The 18,694-nt window shown below is 36.6% G+C and overlaps 1 protein-coding gene across 1 annotated transcript in view; it reads right to left on the bottom strand.

Annotated features, from left to right (window-relative positions):
• WDPCP (WD repeat containing planar cell polarity effector) overlaps nucleotides 1–18,694 on the bottom strand; it is a 96,526-nt gene that overhangs the window by 45,799 nt on the left and 32,033 nt on the right. The window contains exons 9-11 of the mRNA XM_065739591.1: nucleotides 17,771–18,380; nucleotides 13,563–13,751; nucleotides 10,757–10,880 (exon numbers count right to left, since the gene is read on the bottom strand). Coding sequence (XP_065595663.1) covers nucleotides 10,757–10,880; nucleotides 13,563–13,751; nucleotides 17,771–18,380 — 923 coding nt within the window. The remainder of the gene's footprint in view (nucleotides 1–10,756; nucleotides 10,881–13,562; nucleotides 13,752–17,770; nucleotides 18,381–18,694) is intronic.

Genomic DNA, 18,694 nt, shown 5'->3' with positions numbered 1-18,694 from the left:
AAAAAAAACAAAACAAAACCATATGATTCCTGTCCTGTAGGACTCAGGCCTAAGAAATCAAATGTGTTCCTACGTGAAATAGTTGAGATGATCCTGTTAAGCATACATGCATCTTCTCAGAACAGATTTAAAGGTTCAAAGAAAAGCTGGTCAGGCATTTTTAAGTCAGATCTTCAGGTAAGTAAGGTAATTTTTGAGTGATGAAGTCTAGTAATAAGGTAGCAGTCAAACTTCTCCAATACATATTTAGTAAGAAACAGTCTAGATGTATGAAATATTCTAGAAAAATTAGTAGCTCTAGTAACAGAAACTACATCATTTAATCAAGCAAAGAGCAAGAAATAACTATAAATGAGCACCAATTTAAAGCTATAGAACTGACAATGTCTAAACCAAAGAAATATTATTTAACAGATTATGATTATATGAACACTTATGTTGTACACTTCCCATTCACTGATGACCAGTCATACTAGCCTGGATTCTTGCAGAATGGGGTTAACCATTCAAGAGGATGACTGTTCAGGAAACAGCAACATTTTACCATATGCAGAATAATTCCCTCTTGTATGTCAAGTGCCCTAGGATTTTCATTACCAGTCGCTATGAAAGACTGCAGAACAATTTTTTACTACAACTTAATATTATATAAATTGATACTAGGTTGGTCTCTTTCCTTTTAATCTGTATTCTATCCCTTTCTCTTCTCGCAATATGTACTTCCTTTGAATTTCCCACACTCCGTATTTCCTTTTTCATACTTATTTTCCTTCAAGCAAAATTATTTTGTTGCCATAGCAATATTTCCCTATGTTACAATTTTATTTCAGAAGGTTTCCTTCAGGTTTCTCGGTGCTGCAACTAATACTCAACCAGCAAATACCACCACCTCCTTGCACAAAACGCTTCCATTCCCCCAACCTCTTACCTCTCAGTAACTACTCTACAGCCTACTTTTATCTTAAAATACAGACACACTCCAACATGCTCTTCCAAAATACTCTGGGCTAAAAACAGATGTTAATTAAAAGTGCTGATAAGAGTCAATGACACCTGTTGCTTCACATTTATTTTACTCAATCACGACTGTTAAATCCTAGCCTTTTGCATTAATTCTTTCACTTTTCTTCTGTTCCAGTTTTACAACTCCTACTCTGGTGATCATGTAAATTGAACAGTATGCCTTGGAAGTTGTATTTTATTGAGCAAACATATCAGCTTGTCTACACACTAAAGACAGCTATATAACAGAGGCCCAATATCATTGCAATGGTTAAGGATGAGTTGCTGCGTCTATTATAAACCTCTATTGTATATGTGCGATATCTCTACAATTTCAATCCACAGCAGATGGAAATTGGTATTAAAGTTAGGAAGAACATATCCTTTTCCTCCTTGACTTTCCATGAGGTGCAGGGCCAATTCTCCCTCATGCCTGATATTAGATAAGATGCATGCTTTTAGTGCTAAGGCTTCTCAGAGAAAATATATTAGCTCAGTATTTTCTAAAAACTGGCTGCCTAAGGATAAATACCTAATTATAAAATCCTGTTACAGGAGCAAATGTTGAATTACCTGTTGAGTTACAGTTCAGTTACAGCATATTTATTCTGTTTAGTTTTGTCAACACCAATACTATTACTTTATACTAAAATAATACATTATATACAAACAAGAGAGCCAGATATTTTCTAGAACTTTGTCATGTGAATTTTGGCATGTTTCTGGGGAACAAATAGAAAACTAATGAGTATGTTATGGTTTTTGGTTTTTTTTTTTATTTTTTTTTTTGGGGGGGGGTTGGTTGTTCTTTTGTTGGTGGTGTTTGTTTGTTTTTATGTAAGGTATCACATACAAGAAAAAAAAATTGTAAGAATGACCATTTGCTTAGACCAAAGGCAAAATTTAACCAATCATACCAATAGGTAGGCACCTAGGAGAGAATGTAAAAACTGGGCATGCCTAAGGTGATACTTCCCTTAGTAGTCTTCAACAAATTGTGGTCCAGTAATTTGCTGAGCTAGAGGTGGTTTCTGAGCTAGTATTCCTCAGTGAATTTCTCTTCCCTGAATCTTCCCTTTGAACTTATATGCAGTTCTACCATCCATAACATCCTGTGGTAAGCTGCTTCGTATTTTAATTATATGCTATGTCAAGAATCGCTTTATTTTGAACCTGTCACATGTTAGTTTTGCTTGATGATCCCTAACTTTTGTATTAGAAGAAGCAGTGAAGAGCCATTTACTGTCTTCTTTCTCTCTAACATTGATGATTTCATAGATCTGTATCTCAGTTGCCTCTTCTATGGGCTGGGGAGTTCTATTCAGTCATTCCCTTCACTAAAGCTGTTTCATGCCTTTAATCATCCCAGCTGTCCTCCCTATAGCTCTTTGAGTTCTACTATATCCTCTTAGAGATCACAGGACTCCAAAACTATACACTATATTTACAATTCAGGTGAACTGAAGTATACTGTTTTGTTTTCTACTCTTTTTTTTCTTCACAAAGAAGCTCAGACTTTACCATATTACACATTCAGTTGGAAGTCATGAACTGAAGTCTTGAATTTCTATTATTTTAACACTATGTTACTGAGTCCTGAGAAATAATTTTGCTGTTATTTTTACCAATCTGAATAATTTATGATCATTAGTAAACACTGGAACCTTACTATTTGCTCCTTTTCCACATTACTTATGTGTACAGATCTGCTATACCTACGTTTGGTGACTTCCATTCAGCAAGACACTGGTCTTTGTTTCTTACCTTCTAATGAATTACTTACCTGCTAAAGGGTTCTCTCTTACCATAAAGCATCCTTGTGTCTTTAAGACACTGTGGTGAGAGACATTCCAAGAAGGTCTTCAATGGTCAAACTGTCGTGAAAAGTAAATGGATATCTTTTACTGACGACAGCTGACATCAAAGAATCTAGAGTTTTACAAGGTGTGATTTGCCTTTACAGTCCTGCTGACTCTCCCTCAAATACATGTTTGCATGTTCACCATATTTTTTAAAATGCAATTTCCACTAATTTCCCTAGCACAGAGGTTAGACCTGGAGGACTACAGCTCTTTAAGTCTCCCCAAAGTGTGTTTTAAAAACTGCGATAGTATTTTCCATGTTCTTGTCTTCAGATTCTAAGATCAATTTGAATAAGAGGTTGCACACCACAGTATGTAGTTCAGCTATTTTATGCTTGACCTCCTTTAGAATTTCTCAACAAATTATATCTACTGCTGGTTAACATTATTGCTTATCTGCCTACACTGTAACCTGTTTCACCAATATTTCAATACTTAACGTTATAAACTAAGAAGTGTCCCCACCCTCTCCTATCCTGGTCAACTGGTTAGAAGGGGATTTTCAGAGATCTATGTGCCTACTAGGTACCTTTCTGTGAACCTTTCTTCAAATACTTTTGCTAGGCTTTGTACCTTTCTCCTTTTATTACAGTAACCATACCTGAGCATTTATCTTTCTGTTAACTGGATAGTAATAATGAGTTGGACATTTACAGTGCAAATCATTTCATTTATCTTCAAATAGCTCATTTTTACATGGCTAATCAGGTAGGTTTCCTTTATAGTTAATTGATAGAGATAGGCAGACATTTGATTCTTCATGCTTATCACAGATATCTCCCTTCAATGGGATTACTCACTCTTCGGGTGCCCACATCCTTCTGCTAACTACAGCACAGATTAATGTGTAAGACATCTAAATGTTACATGATTGAGTTAAGAGAGTTGAGGTCAACTCCCAGGATGCTACATTTGGTTACTGGACAATTGACTATTGCTGACTTTTGTTCTAAATTTTACTTACTGTACCCTTTCCTTAAGAAGTTCTTAAGAACAATAGAAGTGAGTTCTGCATCTGAGGACTGGAGTCTAGGGTTATATGATCATTCAATTAGCACTTCTTGGAGGACACTGAATTTAAGAGGGAGAAAAATAAGAAAAACAAAACTCTTTTAGAGAAGAAAAAAGACTATTTTTACACACAATAAAAAGACTACAGATTGACAAAGTTTGTTCTAGTCTGGTCTCATGAGCAGAGCTCAAGACAGAAAATACTGTCAGATAGTCCACAAACAGGAAAGTGAACTGTGATGGTGGGGTACAGGAAGGATGTGAAGATGAATAGAGAAAAAATGTCATGGTACAGAGCTGAGACATGAATCTATGTGGGAAGATAGGAAAAAAAGGGAAAAAATAAAAAATAAAAGCAACTCAACAGCTTACATTAAAGTTCCTAGTCAGAACCTCAAGAAGAGGTATTTGTGTGTCACGCCAGAAGGAAACATCATCGGTGACTGAGTTGTTGAGGAAGGAGTAAATGATGACATACAATGAAAAGCTGAGACTTGTTTACTGCAGCAGCTTAAATATGAAATTATGTTGATACAAACTTATTTTTGAATTGTTTTTACAACTGATGTATGCCCAAAGCCCCTCATTCTCTGAGGGACTTGCACGGTTGTAAAGAAGGAAATGTGACTTTAATAGGGAATATTATCAGTTCCATAACACAACATAACAAAATAATGGTTGCCATTTGTGCTCAGCTTATATCAAAGTCAGATTTGCCAGCATGTGGGAAAAACCTTGGCTTTTTTTCTTTTTTTTTTTTTTTAAGTGCTGTCTCAAGAAAGGGGATGAGGGAAAGAACTGGAAGAGTTCCGACCCTTGGGCCCATGAAAAAGCCAGCCAGTTGGTGGCTGGAGGAAGTTGCTCCATAGCAGAGTCTGGCACTGTTCTAAGTGTGTCAAAAGGGCCTCTTGCCACATCCACCAAATAATGTCTTCCATTTTGTTTATCAGAATATCTTGCCAAATCTCTGATGGAGTTTTCTTGTGTTTTATCTTCAAGGGGTTTCATTCCCAAGCAATGATGTCATGTTATTTGCATTTTTTTCCTAATATTTTGCTTAATATTTCTTACACTGTAATCATCACTACAGAATTAAATCCTGAAGCCATTCCTGTGGCATCAAAGCGTCTAACTGAAAATGAAACCTGTTGTGGAGGTAGTTTAATAAAAAAAATCATTAGCAATATAGGACTTTAGATATTCTAAACTTTTCCTGAGATTTAAATATCTCTTTAACTTAAAAAATTATCTAGTTCCATTGAATAGGTGCCTTTATTTCATGTTTCTAAAACAGGTCAAGAAGCATGACCAGGGGATCTATTCATATGCAGGTCCATCACAGCCATTGAAGTTCTCATTTATCAGTGCCATGGCAATATGAAAACCTTTGGTTTTGATCGTTCTTACAAGATGACAAAAAATGACTCTTCAAAGTTCTCTCCAGAAGGTGCTACTTTAGTCAGAACACTGCTACTGAACTTACTCCTGTAGAGATGAATTCCGCTCATGTGGCCACCATAGAGAACCTGACTGACATCAGTGGTCATTTTATCTGAAGGCATAATTTAATGCCTAATAGGTTACCTTATGAATATAAAAGACATTCTCAGTCCTGAACCATGTCATCATTAATGTTTATACATATTTCGTGACACACTATGTACCAATATAATTATAGATTCTACTTTTAGGGTGCTCTTTAAAAGGATCATAAAAGCTCTTTGCTGACTTTGTCCCTCAGTTCCACACAGTTGGCAGCAAATAGGATGAGGAATTACTATGAAGTTTAGGCATTTTCTCACCTTTGATTTGGGGTCCTGTTTAGGATGGAACACTCACGGTGCACATCTACTTTACAGATTGCAGTTTAGAGATACAAGAACCTGTTACAAAGGGTTAGTTAGTACTGTTTAAGTGATCTTGCTGCTGAGGGAAAGAGCTCTATTTTAGTTTCCCAAAGATTGTCTTGCAAGTAAGCGACAACTATGTCAAATAATCATGCTAGGTACTATAGTGGTGCCACTTCACAACTCTTGAACAGCAAAGTGATACACAAAACCCAGTACTGGCTAGAAACAGATCTCCTGTGGTACTAAGGATCACTTACTTTCTCATCTCCTGTTTTTCATGAATGTTCTGTCAAATATGTAGCTAATATTCTACAAATATGTAGCTTCTCATTTAACCAGTAGCATCTCACACTGAACACTGAAGAGTACACATTTCTAAGAAGAGTTACGAAAGAATAAAACCAGTAACAGCAAAAACACATTGCTTTCATTTTTAGACTTGGTCAAAGCAGAATACTTCTGTGAATATATTCAAAATTATGTCAGCGGATGCGATCAGAGCTGCGCTTTACTCTTAAAAAAGACAAATGCATTATGCTGGTATTTAGAACAGAGCTTTGCATCATAAGGAATCGTATTTGTCCTTGAAACTGGTGGAAGAGGGATGGACAATGGATGATAAGGTCCAAATCACATTGAATTTTAGTGCTTTTGCATGAAAACAAAACAAAACAGATCCTTAAATCATATATTCAGAAACACAAGAACAAAATGGCAGAAACACAGAGCTGTACACTCTAATACTTCAACTCCCCAGCTGCATTTCAGCCTTTAATTGCCAATCCAGCCTTTGCTTCCAGCTCATGCTATGTTATTTTTTTTTCCACTATCTGCCTGAAAGAGGCAGAAAAGTTTGAATAAAACAGGGCAGGCATGTGTTTGTGCCTGCGTGTGTGTGTCAAACAAACAAGATAATTTCATGCATTAGAAAATATGGCAAGTACAATTTACAAATGCTTGATCAGAGTGAAGCAAAGCCATGAGTCAGCGATGACATAGTTAACAAATGAAAAACTACTCCATCTCATTCCATGTTCTGTGCATGGTAGATGAGGCTGTTATACAGAAGCAGGAGGAGGTTGTGCAGCCACTCCCCCATTACACAAATACACTTAGTAGGCAGCACACAACAAAAGGGTGGGGGCAAGAAGGTTACAGCTCCCCAAGGCTTCCTAATAAATCCACCTCTGCTTAGCATTTTACATAATGATATAATGCATTATATTATTATAGGTAGTGACATCATAATAAAATACAGGAGTGCTACTCAAGTGGCAAGAACACCTAAGATATAGTTCTATACTTATAATTCAGTTCCTGTATTTTTTAATTATAGATAAGAATTTAAAATGGAAATTATTACTCATTCCATAAATACTGTTGTAATGGATTCTTGGCATATAATTAAGAGGCATTTAATTTTAATTTTGTATACTGAACGCCTGTTTTTGGAGATATTCCATGTTCTTTATTCAAGGCCTATACCAGCAAAGTTCCATATCTCTGTTTTAGTGGAAGCTGAAGATGATGCTCATCTTAGCCTGCTGCACCATCTTCAAACCCATATTTGTACTATAACCTGTAGGTTACAGAGCACCTTCACATGGTTCACAGAACCTACCATCACACTTTTCCAACCTTTTTCTGGAAAATGATGGTAGAAAAATACTTAGCCCATAATCTCACTGAAAATGTGATAATGGATGTTGCCAGTCATGTTCAACTGGATATAAAACCTTTCAGCTCACAGTAAAGATTAAAATCATTGGCTCATGATTCTTATGAGGTGAGGATAGCCTTTTTGAAAAGGTGACTCTATTTCTCAATTCTAGTAAGTACAGACACTTGCACCTTAAAAAGTACAGTAACTGGCACCTTTCTGGCAGACTCAGCAGGCAGGTCAAAGATTGTCTCAGCATGTAGAATGAATTAATATTTCTCTCCCAAGAGTGGGTCCTTCTAAAAAAGGCTTAAGGCATATTGGTGGGGCATTCAAAGGAAAGCTTGGGGGGGGGGGGGGGAGGGGTGCTGAACACTTCTGTTTATCTGTGCATTTTTCAGATTTAGATCTAGAATCATATAAGCATTTTCATATTTTACTCTTGTATCAAATACTCTACCCGCTTCCATCCATCCCTTATGCTTTTGGTCTCCTCTACAGCCCACCACATACATCCTACATTGTTTTATCCTGTTTTGATCTGTACTCCCACTCTACCCTTTTGCATTACTCTGTATGGCCACTTATTTGTCTTTAGTCCTATGTCCTAATTTCCTTACTTATGTTTCTAACCCCACTTTCCTCACCCTTTCAAACCCCCTTTTTTGTTTCTGGACCTCAGTGTCTTTCAGCTCCTTATCTTCTACATTTGCCTTCTGTGCATATGTTGCTTGCTTTTTCTGAAGTCCAAAGGAATTGTGGAAGGCCCTAGAGTATTCCAGAAACACTTTTTCAATCTCAGCTATATAATTTAGGAAGCTCTATGTTTCCTCCATTTCTTGTTGCAATAGGGAACAAAGTGATTGTCTTGCTTTTGTCTGCTCATGTTCACAAGAGGGCAACAAATGTTCCCTAGTGCTGCAGCAAGTTAGCACTGACAATCCACAATGAATCTGCATTTAAGTCTTCTTACTTTAATTTTGCTATTTTGTTTAGTTCTGCATACACACCTGTGGCAGCACAAATTCACTGTGAAGAGATTCATTAACTATTTGTAACTAGTCAGCAAGTATTTAGTGCTAAGTGAATATAGTTAAAAAAGAGAATGAATTGAATAAAAAGGCTTGAGACAGAGAGCATGTAACTGACTATAAATGCAGCCTCCCTGATATCTGGATAGAGTTGCCATTTCTGATAAACAGGTAGTGAAGAGACTGCTCAATTTCCAATGCCCTGATAGGTACAATTTGGTGATCCAAAAAGGCAAGAGCAGAATTCCCTCCACACTTTTGTTCCTATTCTGATCCCACACTCAAAAATGCAGACTGGAAGAAATGGCTAGCCTTGCTGGCTCCTCACAGAAGGATATAACAGCAGAGGCTGTAGCTTCTCTGTGCCTAGATGAATTAGTGAGCATTGTGCTTCCCTATGATTTTCCCAGACATTAGGAGAATTGGCCTAGATGACCTTCTGTCTCCCAGAATTATCCAACCGGTTTATCACTTCTCCAACAAATCCATAGCACTCTCTGTTTAGCCTACATTCAAATCACTCTGGTCACTTAAGAAATCATCCAGAAGGAAATAAATACCAATTAAGGCACAGCCACTTTAATACAAAAAAGATCATCTCTGGACATCATTTCCTTGATTTATATCAGATAAATCTGCCATTTTTGAACATTTCATTCTGTACTTAGATTATGTCTTTTCAGATAAGCTTTAAGCATTACCATCTGTTCTGCAGCAATCACATGATCCTATCACTTTGATTTAGTTGAATACAAATCCCTTTGATAATAGGGAAACAGAAAAAAAAATCATTTATTCCAAAAAACTACCATAACAGTAGATTATTCAAGGGCTGCTTTATAGGGGCGGTAAAAGACATGGGGAGACTCTCTTACACACCTCCAGTCTTGGTCCTGTACTGTCCAGGCAGTACTCTGGCACTGAAGCTTCTTGTCTGCCAGAGAGATTGAGTCAGTGTTTCAGCTGTGTTGAACAGCCCCAAGGGCTGAAAGCTCAGCCAGGTCCCCATGCCTCTGCATGCCTGCTAGCATTTTCAAGCAAATCCTGAGTCAGAGGGAATACACATTTCTCCAGCAGATGTAAGTGCACTATAGTTACTACGCCTCTCAGCAATCTCTGAGGCATTCTTTCCACGTCTGTCCTCTGCAGGCAACTGGCCTACAGCCATTACAGTTGGCCACAGCAGCAACAAATCTTCCCTGCTGGTTTCTAGGACAAAGGCAAAAGCAGAGTTTGTACCTGGCATTGCAGCCATATCTATGAAGAAAACTCGAGTAAAGGCTGGTACATATTATGCAGATATTTGGAGCACCCTTCTAACTGAGAATAATTTCCCATGGGTACAAACCCATTTAGCAGAAAGATGATCCTGTTCAGACTCAAAATTTATAAGACAGGAAGAATTATTTATCTTTAAGATTTGGAAGAAGCACATGTAGTACCATCAAAGTAACTTGCAGTTCCTGACTTTGCATACATAGATGATGCCTACAATCTGGCTGGAACACAGAAAAATGAAGCATTGCAAGACTTCTCACCATGTCCATCTAGACTCTTCCTCAACAAGGCTCTACAAACATTTGGGTTATTATTCAGAACATAATTTCTCCTTATTTTCACTCACTGAATAATTCTCAGAGGGAGTGTATCATTTGTATTTATGGTTGAACACATGAAAAGATTGAACTGCTGTATATTGGTATTTACAGCAGATCAGAATTTATGCTGTTCATGTATCATGGATACAAGAAAAAGTATAGCAGTGCATCAGTGTAATACAAATTCCAGCTGAATTTGGTATTATGACTTTTCTAATGTTGTATAATTTACAGGTGAAAGAAGCACTTAATTTACTTGCATTTTAATGGTGCAGACTTTTAGTTCTTAACCTGTACTGAAAATGACTGGAATACGAATTCATATTTGAGAATTCTGAGGTTAACAATGACAAAATGCAAAGACAAAACGTCTTGGATCATACACTGCTCATTTGCATCTATTTAAACTCAAAGTTTTCTCCAAATCTGTAAGTTGTTTCAAAAGTTAACCTGCAAGCAGTTGGTGAACATAAATCTCTCAGAAGCACCCTATCTTCTTTCCATCACTCTAAAAGGGAAAGTTTGATTCATTTTAAGTGCACTGATGACAGAAGAGCTCTGAATAGCATTTTATCTGCAATACTGTACTTGAAAGGAATGAAGTGCAAGTTAAACAAACAGTAACAACAAATGCATTTTTTTCAGGGGTGGTCCTCTTGGAAAACATTAACCACATTAAAGTAGGCAGTTATTGAAATATGCAATTAATTTTAAGTTGCTAGAAGTTGAAACTGTCATTCACCTGAGCAGGTGGTGGAAGAACCTTCTTGCATATCTGCTGATGGGGTCCCTGTACTCCAGGATGGTTGTATCCAAGAGGGGTCTTGTTGGAGCATAAAAGGTTCCAAGGCTTGCCTCAAGCTGTGCTGTGGAGTTCAAACACAGCAGCAATGAAACAAGTGAAACTGTTTCAATTACAACAGGTTGCTCATGTTTGCAGTCAGTCAAATTCCTCAAACACTGATGAAACGCGATGTTGTTGTAGGACAGATGAAATTAGAATATGACAGCTTGTACAAACACAAATGTGCATATAAACTTTCATTTTGAAGCAGAGCTGACAATGACTTCGAGCAACAAAAGCTGTCAGAAAGGTGAAAATGTTTATAATACATCAAGTTCTCACCAGAACCATACAATTAAAAGTGACTCATAAGAAAAATACAGTTTGAACAAGTTTGTCCGGTAGAGATCAACTCTAAATAATCTCAAATTTTCTACGTCCTCCCAGGCAGACAGCAATGAAATTCAGTTTTTCAGGGATTATTGTTATATCTTAGGTCAGCAGGTGACAGAACCTTTCTTTTGATGGCCTTGAGGTCCAAGGAACCTCCTTCAACCAACAGTTCTTCAAAAACTTTAAAATAAAAGGGTCTAAAAACCCTGAGGGTTTGACTCTCCTGCAACGTGCAGGAGAGTCAGCCTCCCTTGTCATCAATAAAATAAAGCCCTTTTGTTACTGAAGTTGCATTTGCTTTACTTTCTGACTGGTATACTCCACAGGTATAGCTCTGAGCCACTTTACTACGTGTTTTTAATACAAAATTATAAATAATACAGGAAAACACATAGCATATGTTCGTGTCTCATGCTTTGTTGAGATGAAATGTAATAATGATATTTATGCTATATGACTTCTGCTTGATGGTCAACACATAGCCTTTAAATACAGAACTGTCTTAGTTTCAGCTGGGATTGAATTATTTTCTTCAGAGTGTCTCATATGATACTGTGCTTTTGGTTCTAGAAGAAAAACAACTGACTGAAATTCAAAAAGGACTGATGAAAGTGTCACTAAGTCACAGGCAGAGTTTGCCATGCCAGCATAGGTTCTCCCTTCAAGATAGATATGTAAACGGCTACTGCTAACCAGAATTTAGTGTGAGCTATAAAAGCAAAATACAACCAACCTATTGTCTCATTAGGTAGACAAAATCTCATTGATTTGTTGTCATTAAAATTTGTTTGAACTAGCCATTTCTGTATTCAGTGATAAAGGTTCTTCATTTTTAAGCGTAGTTACATTCTATTTTATTAGGTTTGATTGCACTAAGTGTGCTAATAGTACTGTGTTAGGAACATAGGCAAACTGTTAGTAAATTAGGTTTTGTGTTATCGTAAATCTAAACAGCAAGATAAGCTGAACTTTAAAGGTATTTTCTTTCAAAGCAGCAGTCAATTTAGATTAAAATTGAATACAGCGGTGCCTTTGCAAAAACAAGCTATACTCTCTTGCCATTGCTGTTTTCTTGACAGCATGTTTTGTACTTCAGAAATATTCCAACCTACATGGAATACGAGTAACTACTAGCACAGTTACAGATTCATTAGATAGCCCAGCTTGATGTTGAAGGCAGAATAAAGATCTCAAAGATAACTACCACATCACTATAAATAAAAGGCCTCACTGGGTTTTCACTAATAAAAAAGAAAACAAATTACTATGCCAAATTTGTTAGATTTGCACTGAATAGCTCCTGGACAGAATAAAATTCCATCTGCTGTAAACAGTCTTAGGGAGCTGCATGGTGGGAAACACACAGACATCTATTTGTAATGTGCATATTTTTACAAGAGTTTCAAACCCAGCCTTTTTCATGGGTCCTTTTAAAAGCAGGTTTCATTTAGAATCGATATGCTATATTTGCAATGCGGAGAATTTTTTAATCAGATCCCTAGAATGTGACAGCTGATGGTTTAGCAGCAATGTAAGACACTTTGGAGTTTTGCTATCATCAAACACACCAGAAACCTAAGTATTCTTTCTTGGCACAAAAGATGCCTGGTCCCCAGCTGTCTGCCTGCTAGACTGGAGGATAACACCCTTCACTAAATCAAGGCACTTCAAATCTTGAAGTCTCTTGAGTTTCAAGATACACAGCAAATCAAGAGGAAGGCATCACACCAGGCTTCAGCAGAGACAAGGCTGAGCCTAAAATTCATCAATTCTTGTGAGAGACCCCAGCTAGTACTGCAGGGGGGCTGAAGATTACTGTGAGGACAAAAGCTGTAATCCTAAAGGAGGCAGCAGAGGACAGTGTATTCAAAGCCTTTGGAGCTTGTAGTGAAAGAGTGACCCTTCACAAGCACCTTAATAATTCCACTCAGTATCCTGTTAAAGGAAAATTTCCCTCCTTAAATCAGTGGTGTCTCAGTATGAGTATATAATAAACATCTGAAGCCTGTATTAACTAGCATCGGTCTGTGACAAGCTAAATTTATGTAACACAATAACATTACAGCATATATAAGATAGTGCTATACACATTAAGTCATGCCTATACCACGTATATGTTAAAATAATGTGCATTTTTTTTAATTGCTATCGATAGAAACATGAACTCAGATGCAATCAACACATTAATCCAGTCTTCACTGAAATAATTTTTCTACATATGACATTTAATTAGGGAGTACTGTGTTCAAATGGCTGACTATCTGGATTCTCTCTATTGTCTGTTTTATGCAGTCAATAAATATAACATCATAATCCTTGTAAGAATTACAGACTCCAGAAAGACACATTAGAAATGCAATCAGTCCCTTACCTTCTCTGTCTGCTGTAAGCTTTTGTTTAAGTAGGTGATTGACAATGGCACTCAAGCATATGTAACACTGATGACCCATCGTGTTCCAGTTCATGGTGTTCAGGACATTAATTGCTTCATGTATCTCATCATAGCGAATGTATTGGTGGATGATTTCCACAAGGCCCAGCTGTCCTCTTGTTATCACACCTTTTTGAGAAAATATTAAAGCCAAAGACAGTGTTATGAGAAGGTATAATTATTTTTCAGCACTGTTAAAAGGAATTGCTGTTGATGAAAATAAAATTTAAGTTAATGGGTTCTACTGTTCAATTTGTATGTGATAGATAAGATTTAGGGTGCTCTGGACAGAGGACTTAACACACAGACAGTAGAGTGATTGTGGCCAATATCCACCATGTAATGAAATTTAGTTTAAACATGCTAGAGAAAGCATATTCCCACTGTCATTTTGTTAGAAATGAAGCCATGCATTTGGTTACCATAAGGGAAGAAAATTAATGACACATTCCCCACTCTTGTGGGTATGATTTAACTACAACACTTAGCCTCTGACCAGTATAAATTAAAACAGATTCTCAGATTTTGACATGTAGGCCTCAGCTTACAAACAGGAAAGGTGACTGGAAAGACACAGAAAGTCATGTTTTTTACTGTGTCTAACTAGATGATCACATGCTGTAGTTCTTGCAAAGCATTTTAGTACTTCTTCCTTCCTTTGCATCACTGTGGTAATGTATTCTTTGTCACTAATGCTCCAAATATCAGGAAAAAACAAACAAAACCCAAATAAATGCCCTGTTTCCCTCTCTGAAAATAAAGCATGCATTTATTTAAAAAAATCTTAATCTACATTCTGATGGTGTTTGTGAAAACTAATTTTAAGGAAAACATTCTGATGAGAAACATATTTCAATATGGATTTTAAGAATAATCTGATGGATGTGATGGAAAATAGGAACAGAGAAATAAAAGTGGAAAAAGACCCATCTGACTCTAGGTTCAGGTCAGACAGCCTGCTGACAATTTGCAAATATAGACCTGATATTATGTATATATCTGAATATGTACATATACAGATATATATTTGTAATAGATATAGATTTAATTTTGTAGCATTATTAAAGAAAATATATGTTTGTCTATAGTCTTTCATATATGCAAATAATGAAATACAATGGACATTATATTGTGTACAATCTATGTTTAATTTGTGTACATCTCTGATAATATCTAACTGTTATAATAGAATTTATTCTACTTTAATATTTTTAAAGCAATATACAAGTTGGGAAATCTTCACATTAATCACTAAATGAAGATACAAACACTTATTTGCACGCTAATTAAATGTAATATTAGATATTAAATGTCTGTCTAGGCCAGCAGTGCTGAACCACTGGCACAAGTACCAAGTCTAGGATCATCCATGGGCTGGGTTTACATTAATGACAAGAAGCCATAATGTTTTTTAAAATGAATTTGGCATTAGACAACAAAAATATCTGACATTAGTGTTTGAGGGTAAATTTAAAATGAACCTTGTTCTGAAATAAATCTACCTAGACATCACAACACAGGATCCATAGATCTTGTCCAATATCATAATATGGCAGCTGGAAGTTAAAAATGTATTTTCCAACAGACTTTTATGAGAAACAAGTCAAGTAATGTTGATATAATTTATAAATGATAAAAACAAAGGACTATGGAACTCCGTGTATTCAAGAGAAGAGACATCTCTTAAAGTGCCACACAAATACAGTGATTCAGTATAACTACACATTCCAGAATCAATTATATGGCTTACTTCCATCTGCATTCTATGAGATCTTTCTTTGCTTGAAGAAATTAAAGAAAATGCTATGTATGATGCAACAGCTGTGGATCCAAAAGTATTGGGCTTTTTGGAATGGCAAAAATAGAAGTGTTCCCAGTGCCAGTAAGAATAGTTTATTCTAAAAAAAGTAGTGGATTAATGCTACTACCACAGAATAAAACCTTCACAAACTCTGCAGTACTGCCTGGAAAATTTTCTGTGTGTTAGTTTGTAAATCTATTAACAATAATATATATGTATGTATGTATAAAGACAAAACAAAACAAAACACCAGCAACAGCAATTCTACCCACTGTATGAAAATTCCATTTATCTGTGGAAAACTGACTGGTGAAGCTGAAGACCGGAATGCAACAGAGAACAGCATGTTTCTGCACACTACACTGGAGCGGAGGAGGTAGGGATGGATGGAGAAAGAGATTTTACAGTAATTATAAAGAATGAATTTTAAAACGTGATAACTTTCAGCCATAGAGGTCAACAGCTTCCCATTTATTTGGATGCTTGACTTCTCTTGGGTGGTGCTTCCGGGCAACCTACTTGGGAAAAAGAGGTGACGGCCAACTCACTGTCTAATTGATTTAGGAACGGTGCCCAGGGAGACAGTCCAATTAAGTTTACAAGCTGGCAATTAGCAGGAAAGGCCTCTAAATCCCTGCACTGAGAGCCTGCTGCCTCCGTAAGAACATAAATGTGCTAAAGATAGCAAGGGAAAAGCTGTGCTTTTTGGAAAGCTGTTGTGAGTAAACCCCACAAGGGAGGACTGAAGAAAAGCAAGGTAGATGTGGGTAGAGTGCCTTCTGCTTGACAGGTAAGAGGTAATTTAGAGGATGCTTTTTTAATGGCCAACATGCACAAAAGCATCAAATAGCTGTTTTAATTAGTGTTCGGGGGGGGCTCTGCAACCATTAAACCTGTCACTGAACACAATACAGTTGAATTATCTCAAAATAAATGGTAATCTGTAAATATTTTTAACAGCAATTTTGGATAAAAGTAATAATCTATCAGCTATTTTAAAACTATATAATGTTTTTCTTGGTGATATTAATTTATCTTTTTGCAGTGTTATATGTAGTAAAGGTTTGTTAAAGTCAGATTTTTAAATGTCTAGACCCGCAATACTTTTAGACAGGATTTTTCCCACACAAAAGCATGTGCATATCACAAATGAGTTTCAAACTTTGCAGACACCTAATTTTCCAAAAATAGGTGCCTTCCTAATCACAATAGATTTATATAAAATAGCTACTATAAAAAAAAAAAAGACAAAAAAAAACACAACACAAAAAGAAAAAAACAACCTAAGCAAGCTCCTGTAAAGATCTATAGAGGAAATTCTTAATTCTTGGGCAGACCACGGGCAAAGTACTGAAATTTTCCAGGACAAAGTATACTTGAAATGGCTGTCTGCCATTGAGAAACACTGGACTGGTAGTCAGAAGGTTTAAGCATGATTGTTTTTTTAGCTCTCACACTGTGTCTGCACCACTGTAACTTGCTTGACTTGAATCGAATGAATGCAGTTCTCAATGATGATGAACCACGGGGGTTTTATTCTTAGTTCAGCTACTGCCTCCTCATGTAACTCTTAAAAAGCCTTCCAACTTTCCTTTACTCTCGTTATTCTGTTTGTAAATTGAAGTTAGTTACAGTTTTACTCTCTTAAAGCCTCCTTAAACCTAAAATGAGAAGTGCTAATAAATTCTAATGACTATTATTACTTTCTTCTTTTATTCACAACTTCTGGTAAATTATTTGAGACACTAAACTTTGAAAGTTATGAAAATCTTCCTTCTCGTGTGAAGTTTTAAAAGGAAAAAATAATGTAACTTCATGTTCCAAGGTCAGAAAAAAGACAGTACTGAAAAAGAATATACACTGTAATGGAAAAGACAGTTGAATTATACACAAAAATAATTTGTTTAGGAAAGAGAACAGCATTACTATCCTATTGTGACATATAGCTTATTTTGGTATATTACAGGTATTAACATAGAATGAATACTATACCTACAATTGTAAACTACAGATAAAAATAATTTTTGATATGAGAAACTGTTAGGCAGAAAAATAATAGGATCCTGACTCTGATATCAGACATCACAAGAAAAGGTATATATAATAATTGTGAAACACAATGAACTCCTTGGTTTGCATCTTCCAGAGATCACTGGAATGGTGTGGTTTTAAGGTTTTGGTCCCATCTATCTAAAATGAAGGTGCTGTTTTCAAACTACAATAAAACTTGTGAGGTGTGTTTTGGGATGGTGATAGGAGGATGATGACTAGATGATTTTGTTGGTCCTTTCCAACCTAATGTACCTATGAACCTATAAAGGCTTGATAGATGTGCTCAGCAACTTACCAAGTTTAAAGTGAAGTACTCCTAAGGGTCCTTTGTCAAACCTAAGAAACATAAGATCGTAAACATCTACTCCATCAGTGCTGGAAGATGCAGCTTGAGCAGCAGCCCACTGGATCTGGATGAGGCTGCTAGACACGTCAAAGTGTTTGCTGAATTGCAGAGTTGCCTCAGGTGAATAGTCATCTGCCAAGAGCTGAATTTTAACAGGGGACAGTGCCGTGTCGAAAATCTGCAGCTCCCCTTGAGAGCTGCCAACCAGGAATATGGCTCCAGAAGGGTGGTAGGATATTAATTCAGGCAATAGTTTTGCTTGAGCTAACAGAGTTGCTTGGTTGTAGGCATCATACAGAATTATTGATGAATCCTCACAGCCCAGGACTAATTTCTCTTCTGTAATATTTCTGCAGCAGCTGATGGCCTTTGACTGTAGTGGTATTCTGGTGACTGCTGCACACCGAATTTTGTTTCTAACACAACTGTAGATGCAGCTGTCAGCCATGGGCTCTTTATCTGCAGAGATGGAATGCTCAACTGTGTGAATCTGGTAAGGCTCCTTAGTGCTGAAGCTAGCATCAAGTGGATCCCATTCTGTACGGACATAACTCAGAACCTGTAAAAAATCCAAAGTGCTTTGATGGTTATATGTAAAAAAGTATTCTTAACTTTGACAATTTAAAATTAGACAGATCTTTCATGGCTCAGTAAGATAAAACAAGTTACTAAATCTGTCATTCAGGCTTTTAAAAGGCTAATTCATTGCTATAGAGTTTGAGACATATGTTTTTTACTCAGGAAACATAATGGGTTAGCAGCATTGAAGATAAAAGAAGGGAGAGTCCTAACAGTCTAACTAGAGGAGAAATGAGCAGCTGACATATCAAAGAAAGGCTGATTATTCCCAAAAAGTGTGAGGGAAAAATCTCA

The sequence above is a fragment of the Cyrtonyx montezumae genome, unplaced genomic scaffold (assembly GCF_038088225.1).
Source record: "Cyrtonyx montezumae isolate F1298 unplaced genomic scaffold, pur_monq_1.0 scaffold_24, whole genome shotgun sequence".
In the NCBI taxonomy this organism is placed as follows: domain Eukaryota; kingdom Metazoa; phylum Chordata; class Aves; order Galliformes; family Odontophoridae; genus Cyrtonyx; species Cyrtonyx montezumae.
Note: the sequence above shows the minus strand (reverse complement) of the source record. Positions and strands in the feature narration are given on the sequence as shown.